The following is an 18,093-nucleotide window of genomic DNA, read 5'->3' on the forward strand; positions in this document are numbered from 1 at the left end:
GGATTTTCCAAGGTTTTTTTCCCGTTTTTTTTGCGTTTTTCGGGATGGCAGAAGCTGCTTCATTTTTTTTTAACTTTTTTTTGTTGTTTTCCCCTTTTTTTGGCGTTTTATTCCCGTTTTTTTTAATTTTTCCCAAGCCAGGAATGAGAGGAATTTTCCCTTTTTCCGTGGATGAGGGGAAAAAGTGGGAAAAACGAAAAAAAAACCGGGAAAAATCAGGTGGAATCGGCCATTCCCAAAAAAATCCCCCAGGCCGGGTGTGTAAATAAGAGAGGAAATTAAAGTTTCTACCGGATTTAGATGGAAAAAAAAATTCCCAAAAAATAGAAAAACTATGGAAAAATGGCTTTGATCCCGCGGTTTTCCGGCATTTCAGTGCCTTGAGCTGGATTTGGGGTGGAGGGAGGGAGAGGGGCTGGAATTCCGGGAATTTTCTCCCCTGGAATTCTGGGAATTTTCCCCCCTGGAATTCTGGGAATTTTCTCCCCTGGAATTCTGGGAATTTTCCCCCCTGGAATTCTGGGAATGTTCCACCCTGGAATTCTGGGAACTTTCCCCCCTGGAATTCCGGGAATGTTCCCCCCTGGAATTCCGGGAATTTTCCCCCCTGGAATTCTGGGAATGTTCTCCCCTGGAATTCCGGGAATATTCCCCCCTGGAATTCCGGCGGGAATTTTGTGCTCCTCTGGAATTTTAGGGAACGTTTCCCCTGGAATTTTTCGGGGTTGGATCCCCTGGGATTTTAGAGCAGCTCCCCCGGAATTTTGGGGCCGAGTCCTCAGAAATTTGGGAATGTGTCCCTGGAATTTTGGGAATATGTCCCCAGATTTTTGGAGCTGCATCCCTAGAATTTTGGGAATGTGTTCCCAGGATTTTGGGAATGTGTTCCCGGGATGGTTTTTTGGGAATGCGTTCCCAGGATGGTTTTTTTTGGGAATGTGTCCCTGGAATTTTGGGAATGCGTTCCCAGGATTCTGGGAATGCATTCCCAGGATGGGTTTTTTTGGGAATGTGTCCCTGGAATTTTGGGAATGTGTTCCCGGGCTGTTTTTTTGGGAATGCATTCCCAGGATGGTTTTTTTTGGGAATGTGTCCCCGGAATTTTGGGAATGTTTCCCTGGAATTTTGGGGCCGTGTTCCCGGGATGGTTTTTTTGGGAATGTGTCCCTGGAATTTTGGGAATGCATTCCCAGGATGTTTTTTTTTGGGAATGTGTCCCCAGAATTTTGGGAATGTGTTCCCAGGATTTTGGGAATGCTCTCCCAGGATGTTTTTTTTTTGGGAATGCGCTGCCGGGAAGCCGCGGGGCTGCGAGAGGCTCTCAGGAATTCTTTATTCTGTAGGAATCGATTCCATTAAACTCCAGTGGTTTCACCCCTGCTGTGCCCTGGCCTGGATCCGCCTTTTCCTGGGGAAAATTCCCGGGAAAAATTCCCGGGAATGGGGGGTGGGGGAGGGGCTGGGGGGGCTCCGGCTCCGGCCCCGAATTTTGGTCCTGGACCCCCCCCCCAAAAAAAAAAAGGGGTTTGGGAAGGGGGGGGGGGGCTCCTCTGTCTGTCCTGGTGTCCGTCTGTCTGTCCCCTCCTGGTGTCCCCCTGTCCCTCCTCTGTCCCCTCCTGGTGTCCGTCTGTCTGTCCTGGTGTCCATCTGTCCCCTCCTGGTGTCCGTCTGTCCCCTCCTGGTGTCCGTCTGTCTGTCCTGGTGTCCCTCTGTCCCTCCTCTGTCCCCTCCTGGTGTCCCCCTGTCTGTCCTGGTGTCCGTCTGTCTGTCCCCTCCTGGTGTCCCTCTGTCCCCTCCTGGTGTCCCTCTGTCCCCTCCTGGTGTCCCTTTGTCCCCTGTCTGTCCCCTCCTGGTGTCCCCCTGTCTGTCCTGGTGTCCCCCTGTCCTCTGTCCCCTCCCTGTCCTGGTGTCCCTCTGTCCCCTCCTGGTGTCCCTTTGTCCCCTGTCTGTCCCCTCCTGGTGTCCCTCTGTCTGTCCTGGTGTCCCTCTGTCCCTCTGTCTGTCCTGGTGTCCCTCTGTCTGTCCCCTGTCTGTCCCCTGTCTGTCCCTCTGTCTGTCCCTCTGTCCGTCCCCTCCTCTGTCCCCTCCCCGGGGCAGGATCCCAATTTTGGAGATTTTAATGCTAAAAAGGGAAAGGGGGGGAGGGGACACCGAGGGGACACCGAGGGGACACTGGGGGGACACCCTGGGGACCTTGGGGACACTGAGGGGACACCTTGGGGACACCTTGGGGACACTGAGGGGGACATTGGGGGGGACATTGGGGATGGGGGGACACCCTGGGGACCTTGGGGACACCTTGGGAACACCTTGGGGACACTGGGGGGGACAGTGGGGATGGGGGGGGGCACAGGGGGTGCAGAGGGGACCTTGGGGACACCCTGGGGACACCTTGGGGACACCTTGGGGACACCCTGGGGACACTTTGGGGACACTTTGGGGACACCTTGGGGACACCCTGGGGACACGCTGGGGACACCCTGGGGACACCCTGGGGACACCCTGGGGACACCTTGGGGACACCTTGGGGACACCCTGGGGACACCTTGGGGACACCCTGGGGACACCCTGGGGACACCTTGGGGACACTTTGGGGACACCCTGGGGACACCTTGGGGACACCCTGGGGACACCTTGGGGACACTCCAGGTGTCCCCCCTGCCCAGCAGGCCAGGCCTGGGAGAGGGGGAGGGGAAATCCCGGGATTTTCCTTCCCTGGGAAGCTCCGGATCCTCCCCCGGGATTTGGGAATTCGGGATTTTGGGATTTGGGATTTTGGGATTTGGGGATTTTGGGATCGGGACAAGGCCCCCGACCCCCCCCCCACCCCACCAAATCCCGACATTCCCAGGCTGGAATTACCTGGGAAAGGAGGGGGGGGGGAGAGTCCCAGCCCCAAATCCCCTGGAATTGTGGGAATTCCCCACCTGGAATTTCCCACCTGGAATTCCCCACCTGGAATTCCCCATCCGCAATTTCCCACCTGGAATTTCCCACCTGGAGGGAATCCCACGGGGAATTCCACCTGGGGGGAATCCCAGGAATTCCCGCCAGGAATTCCCACCCCCCCCCCCCCACCCCTGGGGGCTTTTCATGGATTGGGAATGACCCCCCCCCAAAAGGCCGGGAATTCCAGGAATTCCGGGAATTCCGGGATCCCCACTGATTCCGGGAATTCCAGGAATTCTGGGAATTCCGGGATCCCCCACATCCCATGGGATCAGGGGGGTGAATTCCAGGGAATCCCCCCCCATCCCCACAGGAAATCCCTCCCCTCCCCCACTCTTTTCCCGCCGCTTTTCCTGGCTTTTTTTCCATGGAATTCTCTGGAATTCTGTCCCGTTTCTCCAGCAGCGTCCAGGAGGAGGAAGAGGAGGACGATGAGGAGGAGGAAGCAGCTCCTCCCTGGCTTTTTTTCCCATCCAAAACGGGCCAAAAACGGGAAAAATCCCCCATTTCCAGGATTTGGGGAGGGAAAAGGGAGAAGCGGCGGCGGCGGGAGGGGGGGAATTTTTTTGTCGCGGTTTTTCCCGGTTTTTCCCGGTTTTTCCCGGTTTTTCCAAGGCTGGAATTTCACATGATGCCGTTGGTGAGGTACTGGAAGCCGTCGTAGAGTTTGGTGGTGATGGAGCGCACGGAGCCCTCGACCATCGCCTCCACCTGCAGCTGCAGCTGCTCCTCCGTCAGGTGAAGGTGGAAACGCTCCTTGAGGTGCCGGATGGTGGAGGAGCCGTGGAAACAGGGGAGCTGGGAGCCTGGAAAACAGAGGGGAAATAGTGGGAAATGGGAAAAAAAAATGGGGAAATGGGGAAAAAACCCGGGGAAAAAAATGGGGAAAATGGGGGGGAAAATGGGGGAAAAAATGGGAAAAATGGGAAGAAAAATGGGGGGGAAAATGGGAAAAACAATGGGGGAAATGGGGAAAAATAATGGGAAAAATAATGGGAAATGGGAAAAAAAAAATGGGAAAAATAATGGGGAAAAACAGGAAAAAAATGGGGAAAAATAATGGGGAAAATGGGGAAAAAATGGGAAAAATGGGAAAAAAAAGGGGAAAAATCGGAGTTGGGAGAGTGGGGAAATGGCAGCTGAGAGCCTGGAAAAGAGGGAAAAACAATGGGAAAAATAATGGGAAATGGGAAAAAAAAAATGGGGAAATGGGGAAAAAAATGGGAAAAGAAATGGGGGAAAAATGGGGGAAAAATGGGGGGAAAAAAGCGGCTCCTTGAGGTGCCGGATGGTGGAGGAGCCGTGGAAACACGGCAGCTGAGAGCCTGGAAAACAGAGGGGAAAATAATGGGAAATGGGAAAAAAAAATGGGAGAAACAGGGGAAAAAATGGGGAAAAAATGGGGAAAAAATGGGGGGAAAAATGGGGGGAAAAATGGGGAAAAAAAGGGGAAAAATCGGAGTTGGGAGAGTGGGGAAATGGCAGCTGAGAGCCTGGAAAAGAGGGAAAAACAATGGGAAAAATAATGGGAAATGGGAAAAAAAAATGGGAAAAGAAATGGGGAAAAACAGGAAAAAAATGGGGAAAAATAATGGGGAAAAAATGGGACAAAAAAGCGGCTCCTTGAGGTGCCGGATGGTGGAGGAGCCGTGGAAACACGGCAGCTGAGAGCCTGGAAAAACAGAGGGGAAATAGTGGGAAAATGGGAAAAAAATGGGAGAAGAAATGGGAAAAATAATGGGAGAAACAGGGAAAAAAAATGGGAAAAACAGGGAAAAAATGAGGGGGAAAATGGGGAAAAAAAGGGGAAAAATTGGACTTGGGAGAGTGGGGAAATGGCAGCTGAGAGCCTGGAAAAACAGAGGGAAAATAATGGGAAAAATAATGGGAAAAATAATGGGAAAAAAATGGGAAAAAAATGGGAAAAAAATGGGAAAATGGGGAAAAAATGGGGGAAAAAATGGGGGGAAAAATGGGGGAAAAATGGGGGAAAAAAGCGGCTCCTTGAGGTGCTGGATGGTGGAGGAGCCGTGGAAACACGGCAGCTGAGAGCCTGGAAAAACAGAGGGGAAATAATGGGAAAACGGGAAAAAAAATGGGGGAAATGGGAAAAAAAAATGGGAAAAATGGGGAAAAAATGGGGGGAAAAATGGGGGGAAAAATGGGGGGAAAAATGGGAAAAAAAAGGGGGAAAATCGGAGTTGGGAGAGTGGGGAAATGGCAGCTGAGAGCCTGGAAAAACAGAGGGAAAAACAATGGGAAAAATAATGGGAAAAATAATGGGAAAAATAATGGGAAAATGGGAAAAAACAATGGAGAAAAAAATGGGAAAAGAAATGGGAAAAATGGGGAAGAAAAATGGGATAAAAGGGGAAAAAATGGGGGGAAAAAATGGGACAAAAAGCGGCTCCTTGAGGTGGCGGATGGTGGAGGAGCCGTGGAAACAGGGGAGCTGGGAGCCTGGGAAACAGAGGGGAAATAGTGGGAAAAATAATGGGAAATGGGAAAAAAAATGGGGAAAAAAATGGGAGAAACGGGGAAAAAAAATGGGGAAAATTGGGGAAAAATAATGGGAAAAAAAGCGGAGGAGCCGTGGAAACACGGCAGCTGGGAGCCTGGAAAACAGAGGGGAAATAGTGGGAAAAATAATGGGAAATGGGAAAAAAAATGGGGAAAAAAATGGGGAAAACCATGGGGGAAATGGGGAAAAATAATGGGGAAAATGGGGAAAAAATGGGGGGAAAAATGGGAAAAAAAAGGGGAAAAATCGGAGTTGGGAGAGTGGGGAAATGGCAGCTGAGAGCCTGGAAAAGAGGGAAAAACAATGGGAAAAATAATGGGAAAAATAATGGAGAAAATGGGAAAAATGGGGGAAAAATGGGGGGAAAAATGAATTCCATGGAATTCCTGGGAATTGTCCCCACCTTGCTGCACGATCTATCAAAGGGAGCTCAGAGACCGGGAAATGGAAAACGGGGCTGGGGTGAGGGTTTGGAACGGGGGAATTCCTTGGGGAAAAGGAGGTTTGGGATGGGAGAAGTGCTGGAATTCCCGAGAATTCCCAAGAATTCCATGGAATTCCCATGGAATTGTCCCCACCTTGCTGCACGATCTGTCACAGACAGGAAAATGGAACACGGGGCTGGAATGAGGGTTTGGAACAGGGGAATTCCTTGGGGAAAAGGAGGTTTGGGATGGGAGGGGCACCGGAATTCCCGAGAATTCCCAGGAATCCCATGGAATTCTCATGGAATTGTCCCCACCTTGCTGCATGATCTCCACGATCTGCACCACCCTGTCCATGTGCTTGCGGGCGGCGATCAGCCCCTGCAGCATCAGCATCTTGTAGTAGTTGAACATGTCCCCGTCCAGGCCGCCCATCACCTGCCGGGGGGAAAAACAATGGGAATGGGATGGGAAAAACTGGGAAAAACAGCGGGAAAAACAGCGGGAATGGGGGGAAAAACTGGGAAAAACAGCGGGAAAAACAACAGGAAAAACAGCGGGAATGGGATGGGAAAAACCGGGAAAAACACCGGGAATGGGATGGGAAAAACAACGGGAAAAACAGCGGGAAAAACAACGGGAATGGGATGGGAAAAACCGGGAAAAACAGCGGGAATGGGATGGGAAAAACCGGGAAAAACAGCGGGAAAAACAACGGGAAAAACAATGGGAAAAACAACGGGAATGGCGGGAAGAACCGGGAATGGGGGGAAAAACAGCGGGAATGGGGGGAAAAACCGGGAAAAACACCGGGAAAAACAACGGGAAAAACAACGGGAAAAACAGCGGGAATGGGGGAAAAACCGGGAAAACAACAGGAAAAACAACGGGAAAAACAACGGGAAAAACAACGGGAATGGGGGGAAAAACAACGGGAAAAACAACGGGAAAAACAACGGGAAAAACAACAGGAATGGGGGGAAAAACCGGGAAAACACCGGGAAAAACAACGGGAATGGCAGGAAAAACAACGGGAAAAACAATGGGAAAAACAACGGGAAAAACAGCGGGAATGGCGGGAAAAACAACGGGAAAAACAACGGGAAAAACAACGGGAAAAACAGCGGGAATGGGGGGAAAAACACCGGGAAAACACCGGGAAAAACAACGGGAATGGCAGGAAAAACAACGGGAAAAACAACGGGAATGGGGGGTGAAAACAATGGGAATGGGGGGAAAAACAATGGGAAAAACAACGGGAATGGTGGGGAAAAACTGAGAATGACGGAGAAAAAACAGGAAAAAACCGGGAATGGTGGGAAAAAAAACAGAATGGCGGGGAAAAAAAACGGGAATGCCGGAAAAAAAAACTGGGAATGCTGGGAATGGCTGGGAAAAAACCGGGAATGCTGGGGAAAAAATAGGAATGCTGGGAAAAAACCGGGAATGCTGGGGAAAAACCGGGAATGCTGGGAAAAAATGGGAATGCTGGGAAAAAAACAGGAATGCTGGGAAAAAAATGGGAATGCTGGGAAAAAACCGGGAATGCTGGGAAAAAAACGAGAATGGTGGGAAAAAAATGGGAATGGCCGGGAAAAAAATGGGAATGCCGGGAAAAAGACGGGAATGCTGGGAAAAAAATGGGAATGGAGGGAAAAAAATGGGAATGCTGGGAAAAAAAATGGGAAAAAACGGGGAAAAACAAACCAGGAATAAAACGAGAATGGCGGGAAAAAAACCGGGAATGGTGGGAAAAAACGGGAATGGTGGGAAAAAACCGGGAATGGTGGGGAAAAAAACCGGGAATGGCGGGAAAAAAACGGGAATGGCGGGAAAAAACGGGGAAAAAACCAGGAAAAAAACGGGAATGGCGGGAAGAAACTGGGAATGGCTGGGAAAAAAATGGGAAAAAACCGGGAATGCCGGGAAAAAACCGGGAATGCCGGGGAAAAAACGGGAATGGCTGGGGAAAAAACCGGGAATGGTGGGGAAAAAACCGGGAATGGTGGGGAAAAAAACGGGAAAAAACTGGGGAAAAAATGGGAAAAAAACGGGGAAAAACCGGGAATGGTGGGAAAAAAAAACAGGAATGGCGGGAAAAAACGGGGAAAAAACCAGGAAAAAAACGGGAATGGCGGGAAAAAACTGGAAATGGCTGGGAAAAAAAGGGGAAAAAATGGGAAAAAACTGGGAAAAAAAAGGGGAAAAAAATGGGAAAAAAACGGGGAAAAAAGGGGAAAAAAATGGGAAAAAACCGGGAAAAAAAAGGGAAAAAAATGGGAAAAAAACGGGAATGGCGGGAAAAAAATGGGAATGGCCGGGAAAAAACTGGGAATGTGAGGGGAAGGGAACTCACGTCCACGAACTCAGTGGTGAGTTTGAAGGCCGAGGTCTCGAAGCCGAGGTTGCGGGGGGAGCTGGAGAGGATGAAGCCGAAGTCGATGTGGATGATGTGGCCCTCCGAGTCCAGCAGGATGTTCCCGTTGTGCCTGCGGGGAATTCCAGGGAATTCCTGGGAATTCTGGGCTGGGATGGGGGATTTTGAGGTGGGGGAGGGGGGTGGTGTGGAAACTGTGTGGGGTTGAGTGGGAATTATGGTGAAATTTAATGGGATTGCGTGGGAATTACAGGGAATTCCAAGGAATTCCATCAAAATTACATCGAATTCCAAGGAATTCCATCAAAATTACATCGAATTCCAAGGAATTCCATCAAAATTACATGGAATTCCGTCAAAATCACATCAAAATCCCATGGAATTCCATGGAAATCACATCAAAATCCCATGGAATTCCATTAAAATTACATGGAATTCCATCAAAATCCCATCAAAATTACATGGAATTCCAAGGAATTCCATCAAAATCCCATGGAATTCCATTAAAACTACATCAAGATTAAATGGGATTCCATGGAGATCACGTCAAAATCCCATGGAATTCCATGGAAATCCCATCAAAATCCCAGGGAATCCTGTCAAATCAAAAACAACAAAAATCCCCCAAAAAATCAAAGGAAAAAAAAAAAAAATCCAAACAACATCAAAAAAATTCTAAAAAAAAAATCCAAAAAAAATCCAAAAAATAAAAAAAATTAAAAAAAATTTAAAAAAAAAATCCAAACAACATCAAAAAAATTCTAAAAAAAATCCAAAAAATATCCAAAAAATAAAAAAATCTCAAAAAAAATTAAAAAAAAAAATCCAAAACAAAGTAAAAAAAAATCCGAAATAAAAAAAAAAAAAAAAATTCAAAATAAATCCGCCAAAAAATCCCCAAAAATCCAAAAAAAATCCCAAAAAATCCAAAAAAATTCCCAAAACTTCCAAAAAAATAAAAAAAAAATCCAAACAACATCAAAAAAATTAAAAAAAAAATCCAAAAAAAAATCCAAAATTTAAAAAAATTTTAAAAAATCAAAAAAAATCCCAAAAAAATTTTAAAAAATCTGCCAAAAAATCCCCAAAAATCCAAAAAAAATCCAAAAAAAATCCAAAAAAAAATCCCAAAAAAATCCCCAAAAAATCCAAAAAAATAAAAAAAAAATCCCAAAAAAATCCCAAAAAAATCCCAAAAAGTCCCCAAAAAAATCCCAAAAAATCCCAAAAAAATCCCAAAAAAACCCCAAAAAATCAAAAAAAAATCCCAAAAAAATCCCAAAAAATCCCAAAAAATTCCCAAAAATTCCCAAAAAAATTCCCAAAATCCCTCCCAGCGTTTCCCGCTGCCCCCGTACCTGTCCTTGACCTGCAGCAGGTAGCAGACCAGGCAGTAGCCGGCGCAGCTGCGCACGAAGTTGCGCTGGGCCGTGAGGAAGGACTCGGAGTTGGCGCTGCCGTGTTCCTGCAGGAAATAATCCAGCAGCGACAGCGCCGACTGCTTCTTGATCTGGTGCAGGGACACGGCGCTGAGCACCGGCTCGATCATCCCGCTGTCCGCAGAGATCACCAGGATCTGGTACGGCTTGATCCACAGGGGAACCCGCTCCTGCTCCCAGATCGACTGCGGGGATTAATTAATAACAGGAATAATTAATAATGGGAATTAATAACAGGGATAATCCACAGGGACACGGCGCTGAGCACCGGCTCGATCATCCCGCTGTCCGCCGAGATCACCAGGATCTGGTACGGCTTGATCCACAGGGGAACCCGCTCCTGCTCCCAGATCGACTGCAGGGATTAATAACGGGAATAATTAATAACGGGAATAAATAATTAATAGGGATAATGCACAGGGACACGGCGCTGAGCACCGGCTCGATCATCCCGCTGTCCGCAGAGATCACCAGGATCTGGTACGGCTTGATCCACAGGGGAACCCGCTCCTGCTCCCAGATCGACTGCGGGGATTAATTAATAACCTGAATTAATAATGGGAATAATTAATGGGACACGGCGCTGAGCACCGGCTCGATCATCCCGCTGTCCGCCGAGATCACCAGGATCTGGTACAGCTTGATCCACAGGGGAACCCGCTCCTGCTCCCAGATCGACTGCGGGGATTAATAATTAATGGGATTAATAACGGGAATTAATAACGCAAATAATCCACAGCGGGATGTGTTCCAGCACTGAGCACCGGCTCGATCATCCCGCTGTCCGCCGAGATCACCAGGATCTGGTACGGCTTGATCCACAGGGGAACCCGCTCCTGCTCCCAGATCGACTGCGGGGATTAATAACGGGAATAATTAATAATGGGAATAATTAATAACGGGAATAATTAATAACGGGAATGGTGATGGGATAATCCACACGGACACGGCGCTGAGCACCGGCTCGATCATCCCGCTGTCCGCCGAGATCACCAGGATCTGGTACGGCTTGATCCAGAGTGGGACACGCTCCTGCTCCCAGATCGACTGCAGGGATTAATAACGGGAATAATTAATAATGGGAATTAATAATTAACGGGGATAATGCACAGGGACACGGCGCTGAGCACCGGCTCGATCATCCCGCTGTCTGCAGAGATCACCAGGATCTGGTACGGCTTGATCCACAGGGGAACCCGCTCCTGCTCCCAGATCGACTGCGGGGATTAATAATTAATGGGAATTAATAATGGGAATTAATAACGGGAATAAATAATTAATGGGGATAATCCACAGGGGAACGCACTCCTGCTCCCAGATGGACTGCGGGAACAATTAATAGGAATAAATAATTAATGGGAATAAATAATGGGAATAATCCACAATGGGACGTGCTCCTGCTCCCAGATCGACTGTGGGAATTAATAAATAATGGGAATAATTAATAGGAATAAATAATGGGAATAAATAAATATTGGGAATAAATAAATAATGGGAATAATCCACAGGGGGACGCTCTCCTGCTCCCAGATGGACTGCAGGGAGAAATAAATATTGGGAATAATTAATGGGAATAAATAACAGGAATAAATAATGGGAATAATTAATGGGAATAAATAAATAATCAGAATAAATAATGGGAATAAATAATGGGAATAATCCACAGGGAATGCACTCTTGCTCCCAGATGGACTGCAGGGAGAAATAAATATTGGGAATAATTAATGGGAATAAATAATGGGAATAAATAAAGAATGGAAATAAATAACGGGAATAAATAATGAGAATAAATAAATACTGGGAATAAATAATGGAAATAAATAATAGGAATAAATAATGGGAATAAATAAATAACGGGAATAATCCACAGTGGGATTCATTCCATCAAATCCAATCAAAATCCCATCAAATCCAAAAAAGAATTCCCAGGAAATCCAATCAAAATCCCATCAAATTAAAAAAAAATCCCATTAAATCAAAATCCCAATAAATTAAGAATCAATCCCAGCAAATAAAAACCAATCCCTTTAAAATGATTTTATTCAGGAATGGCAGGAATTCCACAAGGATTAGAGGTTTTCTGGGAATGCTCCAGGAATTTTCCAGGGATTTTTCAGGAATCTCCTCACCTGGAGCTGTTTGAGCACCTGGAATGCCCTAAAAAAACTCCACAAAAATCCATAAAAATCCATAAAACTCCCTAAAAACCCGGGATTTTTTTTGGGAATGACGGGAATCCCTCAGGGATCGGGAATTCTGTTGGGAATTCCTTGGGAATCTCCTCACCTGGAGCTGTTTGAGCACCTGGAATGCCCTGAAAAACTCCCTAAAAATCCATAAAAATCTCCATAAAAATCCATAAAACCCCCTAAAAACCCGGGATTTTTTTTGGGAATGACGGGAATCTCTCAGGGATTGGGAATTCTTTGGGAATCTCCTCACCTGGAGCTGTTTGAGCACCTGGAATGCCCTGAAAAACTCCATAAAAATCCATAAAAATCTCCATAAAAATCCATAAAAACTCCATAAAACCCCCTAAAATCCTGGGATTTTTTTTGGGAATGACAGGAATCTCTCAGGGATTGGGAATTCTTTGGGAATCTCCTCACCTGGAGCTGTTTGAGCACCTGGAATGCCCTGAAAAACTCCATAAAAATCCTTAAAAATCCCTAAAAATCCATAAAACCCCCTAAAAACCCGGAATTTTTTTGGGAATGATGGGAATCTCTCAGGGATTGGGAATTCTTTGGGAATCTCCTCACCTGGAGCTGTTTGAGCACCTGGAATGCCCTAAAAAACTCCATAAAAATCCCTAAAAATCCATAAAAACTCCATAAAACTCCCTAAAAACCCGGAATATTTTCGGGAATGACGGGAATCTCTCAGAGATTGGGAATTCTTTGGGAATTCCTTGGGAATCTCCTCACCTGGAGCTGTTTGAGCACCTGGAATGCCCTAAAAAAACTCCATAAAAATCCCTAAAAATCCATAAAACCCCCTAAAATCCCGGGATTTTTTTTGGGAATGACGGGAATCTCTCAGGGATCGGGAATTCTTTGGGAATTCTTTGGGAATCTCCTCACCTGGAGCTGTTTGAGCACCTGGAATGCCCTGAAAAACTCCCTAAAAATCCATAAAAATCTCCATAAAAATCCATAAAAAATCCATAAAACCCCCTAAAATCCCGGGACTTTTTTTGGGAATGACGGGAATCTCTCAGGGATCGGGAATTCTGTTGGGAATTCCTTGGGAATCTCCTCACCTGGAGCTGTTTGAGCACCTGGAATGCCCTAAGAAACTCCATAAAAATCCATAAAAATCCATAAAAAATCCATAAAACCCCCTAAAATCCCGGGATTTTTTTTGGGGAATGACGGGAATCTCTCAGGGATTGGGAATTCTTTGGGAATTCTTTGGGAATCTCCTCACCTGGAGCTGTTTGAGCACCTGGAATGCCCTAAAAAACTCCCTAAAAATCCATAAAAATCTCCATAAAAATCCATAAAAAATCCATAAAACCCCCTAAAATCCCGGGATTTTTTTTGGGAATGACGGGAATCTCTCAGGGATTGGGAATTCTTTGGGAATTCTTTGGGAATCTCCTCACCTGGAGCTGTTTGAGCACCTGGAATGCCCTAAAAAACTCCCTAAAAATCCATAAAAATCTCCATAAAAATCCATAAAAAATCCATAAAACCCCCTAAAATCCCGGGATTTTTTTTGGGAATGACGGGAATCTCTCAGGGATTGGGAATTCCTTGGGAATCTCCTCACCTGGAGCTGTTTGAGCACCTGGAATGCCAGCAGCTCCTGCCGGAGGTCGTCGCCGCATTTGACGATGACAGAGAGGAGGCGCCAGGAGGGGAGGTGGCCGTAGGGAGAGGCTTCCCGGATTCTCCTGAGGGGGAAAAATCGGGAAAAACGGGATCAGCCCGGGATCTGCAGGTTGGGGAATGGTCTGGGAATTCCCTGGAATTGTCTTTGTGCCACCCAGTCCCGTTAAAATCACATCCAAGTCCATGAAATTCCATTAAAATCCCATTAAAATCCCATTAAAATCCCATCAAATCCCATTAAAATCCCATCGAAGTCCATGAAATTCCATTAAAATCCCATCAAATCCCATTAAAATTCCCTAATTTTTTTTTAAATCCCGAAATATTCCATTAAATCCCATAAAAATTCCATAAAATCCCATAAAATGCCATCAAATCCCGTTAAAATCCCATCAAATTCCAAAGAATTCCAAAAAATTCCAAAAAATTCCATTAAATCCCATAGAATTTCCAAAAATTCCAGCAGATCTCATCAAATCCCATAAAATCCCATTAAATCCCATCAAATCCCATTAAAATTCCATAAAATCCCATCAAATCCCATTAAAATCCCATTAAAATCCCATTAAAATCCCATCAATTCCCATTAAAATCCAATCCAATCCCCGTCAAATCCCATTAAAATCCCATCAAATCCCATAAAATCCCATCAAATCCCATTAAATCCATCAAATCCCATTAAAATTCCATAAAATCCCATTAAATCCCATCAAATCCCATTGAAGTTCCATAAAATCCAATCGAACTCCATGAAATTCACAACATCCCAATCAAATCCCATTAAATCCCATTAAAATCCCAACAAATCCCATTAAAATCCCAACAAATCCCATTAAAATCCCATCAAATCCCATTAGAATTCCATAAAATCCCATTAAAATCTCATCAAATCCCATTAAAATCCCATTAAAATTCCATAAAATCCCATTAAAATCCCATTAAAATCCCATCCAACCCCACCAGGAACACAGACGAGCCTTCCCAAAATTCCTCCATCCCGGGAATTTTCCCGCTTTTCCCCCCCGGAGGAATCCAGGGCTCGGAACGGGACAAACCCAACCCTCCGGACTTCGGATCCGCCCAAAAATCCCGGGAATTTGGGCAAACCCCCAGATGGGGGCGGGGCCGATTCCCGTTTTTTTTTCCATGGAATTTCCATGGAATTCCCGGGAATTCCTTACCTGACTTTCTCCTGCCAGGGCTCCTTGAGGGCGACGGCCGACGGATCCTCGGGATCCCTCCGGAATGAGGTGGGCGTGTGGGCCAGCTGCTCCGACAGCCGCCGCCTGCCGGGAGGGACAATTCCCAATCCTCAATGAGGGGAAATTCCCGGAAAAACGGTGGAATTCCGGGGGATTTTATGAGGGGAAATTCCCGGAAAAATGGCGGAATTCCAGGGGGTTTTATGAGGGAAAATTCCCGGAAAAACAGCGGAATTCTGGGGGATTTTATGAGGGAAAATTCCCGGAGAAACGGCGGAATTCCGGGAATTTTTAATGAAGGAAAATTCCTGGAGAAATGGTGGAATTCCGGGGGTTTATATGAGGGAAAATTCCCGGAAAAACATCAGAATTCCAGGGGATTTTATGAAGGAAAATTCCTGGATTTTTCTTCTGGGTAATGTCAGAATTCCAGGGGTTTTTATGAGAGAAAATTCCCAGAGCAACACTGGAATTCCAGGGATTTTGATGAGGGAAAATTCCTGGAGCAACATCGGAATTCCAGGGGGCTTTTTTATGAAGGAGAATTCCCGGAGAAACGGCGGAATTCCGGGGGATTTTATGGGGGAAAATTCCCAGCGAAACGGCGGAATTCCAGGGATTTTTAATGAGGGAAAATTCCCAGAGCAATGTCAGAATTCCAGGAATTTTTAATGAGGGAAAATTCCTGGATTTTTCTTCTGGGTAATGCCAGAATTCCAAGATTTTATGACGGAAAATTCCCGGAGCAACAGTGGAATTCCAGGGATTTTTAATGAGGAAAAATTCCCGGAGCAATATCAGAATTCCAGGGAATATTTACAACAGAAAATTCCAGATTTTTCCTCTGGGAAATGCCAGAATTTTGGGGATTTTTTTTTTTGAGGGAAAATTCCAGATTTTTTCCTCTGGGAAATGCCAGAATTCCGGGTTTTCTGCTGGAAAAATCCCGGGATTTTCCCCCGGCTCACCGGATGTCTCCGGCGGCGATGAAGACGGGCTCTCGGCTCTCCTGGCTGGTGATGGAATCCACGGAAAACTGGGAGATGTTGTCGCAGCTGTTGGTGTGCATCTCCGGGAGCTGCGGGAATCCCGGGAAAACACCACAAAATCCCATTAAAATCCCATAAAAATCCCATCAAACCCCACAAAATCCCATTAAAATCCCATCAAATCCCATAAAATTCCATCAAATCCCATTAAAATCCCATTAAATCCCATCAAAATCCCATCAAACCCCATAAAATCCTGTGAAATCCCATCAAATCCCATTAAATCCCATCAAACCCCACAAAATCCCATTAAAATCCCACAAAATCCCATTCAAATCCCATCAAATCCCATAAAATTCCATCAAACCCCACAAAATCCCATTACAATCCCATCAAATCCAATAAAATTCCATCAAATCCCATTAAATCCCATCAAAATCCCATAAAATCCTGTGAAATCCCATTAAAATCCCATCAAATCCCATTACAATCCCATCAAATCCCATAAAATTCCATCAAATCCCATTAAAATCCCATCAAATCCCATTCCCATCATCCATGGGGCCACCAGTGTCCAGAACCTTCTGGAAAATCCCATTCCCAACAACCCTGGTGCCACCAGAACACCCAGAACCTTCTGGAAATTCCCATTCTCACTGTTGCCACTTCCATAGTGACCCAGAACCTTCTGGAAAATCCCATTCCCAACATTCCCAACAACCCTGGTGCCACCAGAGTGTCCAGAACCTTCTGGAAATTCCCATTCCCAGTGTTCCCACAATCCTGGTGCCACCAGAACACCCAGAACCTTCTGGAAATTCCCATTCCCACCGTTGCCACTTCCATGGTGACCCAGAATCTTCTGGAAAATCCCATTCCCATGGTTCATGGGACAACCAGGACACCCAGAACCTTCTGGGAAATCCCATTCCCAACAACCCTGGTGCCACCACAGTGTCCAGAACCTTCTGGAAATTCCCATTCCCACCATTCCAAACAATCCTGGTACCACCAGAACACCCAGAATCTTCTGGAAATTTCCATTCCCACCATTGCCACTTCCATGGTGACCCAGAATCTTCTGGAAAATCCCATTCCCAACAACCCTGGTGCCACCAGAACACCCAGAACCTTCTGGAAATTCCCATTCCCACCATTCCCAACAATCCTGGTGCCACCAGAACACCCAGAACCTTCTGGAAATTCCCATTCCCAGCGTTCCCACTTCCATGGTGACCCAGAACCTTCTGGAAATTCCCATTCCCACCATTCATGGGACAACCAGAACACCCAGAACCTTCTGGAAAATCCCATTCCCAACAATCCTGGTGCCACCAGAACACCCAGAACCTTCTGGAAATTCCCATTCCCACCGTTCCAAACAACCCTGGTGCCACCAGAGTGTCCAGAACCTTCTGGAAATTCCCATTCCCACCGTTCCCACTTCCATGGTGACCCAGAACCTTCTGGAAATTCCCATTCCCACCATTCCCAACAACCCTGGTGCCACCAGAGTGTCCAGAACCTTCTGGAAATTCCCATTCCCCAGAACCTTCTGGAAATTCCCATTCCCAACAACCCTGGTGCCACCAGAATGTCCAGAACCTTCTGGAAATTCCCATTCCCAGCGTTCCCACCTCCACCTGCAGCTCCACGATGTCATCCACGGACCAGGCTTCATCATCGTTGTCGTAGTTGGGGACGGTGCTGAAGCTCCCGGCTCTCTGCTCCGGGCCCATCCCGCATTCCGGAAGGTTCTCTGCCGAGCGCGTGCTCCGGATCCGGTTCTCCGGGATCCGCGCCGGGACGCTGGCCGTGTCGAAGTTGTCGCATTCCAGGACTTCCACGTAGATTAAATAGGGAGCCTGGGAAAAAGCGGGAATTTGGGAATGTTGGAGGATCCCGGATATTCCCGGGGTTGTTGTTCCGGGGGATCCGCGGCTTTGGAGAGGGAGGAGAAGGTGGAGATTCCAGAGGGGGGTGGAGCTTGGAGGTTCTCGGGGGTTTGTGTCCAATTCCAGCTGTCCCAACATTCCCAGTCCTGGAATTGATGCTTCCAAGTCTTTCCTACCATTCCTAAATCCCAAATCCCATTCCCACCATTCCCAAATCCCAAATCTCCCATTTCCCATCCCAAATCCCATTCCCACCATTCCCAAATCCCATTCCCACCATTCCCAAATCCTGTTTTCCCATTTCCAAATCCCTTTTCCCATTCCCAAATCCCTTTTCCCATCCCAAATCCCATTCCCACCATTCCCAAATCCCATTCCCACCATTCCCAAATCCCATTTCCCATCTCGAATCCTGTTTTCCTGTTCCCAAATCCCATTCCCACCATTCCCACCATTCCCA

At 46.7% G+C, this 18,093-nt stretch overlaps 1 protein-coding gene across 1 annotated transcript in view; it reads right to left on the reverse strand.

The window, feature by feature from the left end:
- Nucleotides 1-3,279: 3,279 nt before the first annotated feature.
- Nucleotides 3,280-18,093, reverse strand: part of PI4KB (phosphatidylinositol 4-kinase beta) — a 28,325-nt gene continuing 13,511 nt past the window's right edge. The window contains exons 6-13 of the mRNA XM_058860255.1: nt 17,376-17,603; nt 15,718-15,827; nt 14,729-14,833; nt 13,486-13,609; nt 9,631-9,896; nt 8,252-8,384; nt 6,213-6,333; nt 3,280-3,755 (exon numbers count right to left, since the gene is read on the reverse strand). Coding sequence (XP_058716238.1) covers nt 3,574-3,755; nt 6,213-6,333; nt 8,252-8,384; nt 9,631-9,896; nt 13,486-13,609; nt 14,729-14,833; nt 15,718-15,827; nt 17,376-17,603 — 1,269 coding nt within the window. The 3' untranslated portion in view covers nt 3,280-3,573. The remainder of the gene's footprint in view (nt 3,756-6,212; nt 6,334-8,251; nt 8,385-9,630; nt 9,897-13,485; nt 13,610-14,728; nt 14,834-15,717; nt 15,828-17,375; nt 17,604-18,093) is intronic.

The sequence above is a fragment of the Poecile atricapillus genome, chromosome 33, assembly GCF_030490865.1.
Source record: "Poecile atricapillus isolate bPoeAtr1 chromosome 33, bPoeAtr1.hap1, whole genome shotgun sequence".
NCBI classification, from domain to species: Eukaryota; Metazoa; Chordata; class Aves; order Passeriformes; family Paridae; genus Poecile; species Poecile atricapillus.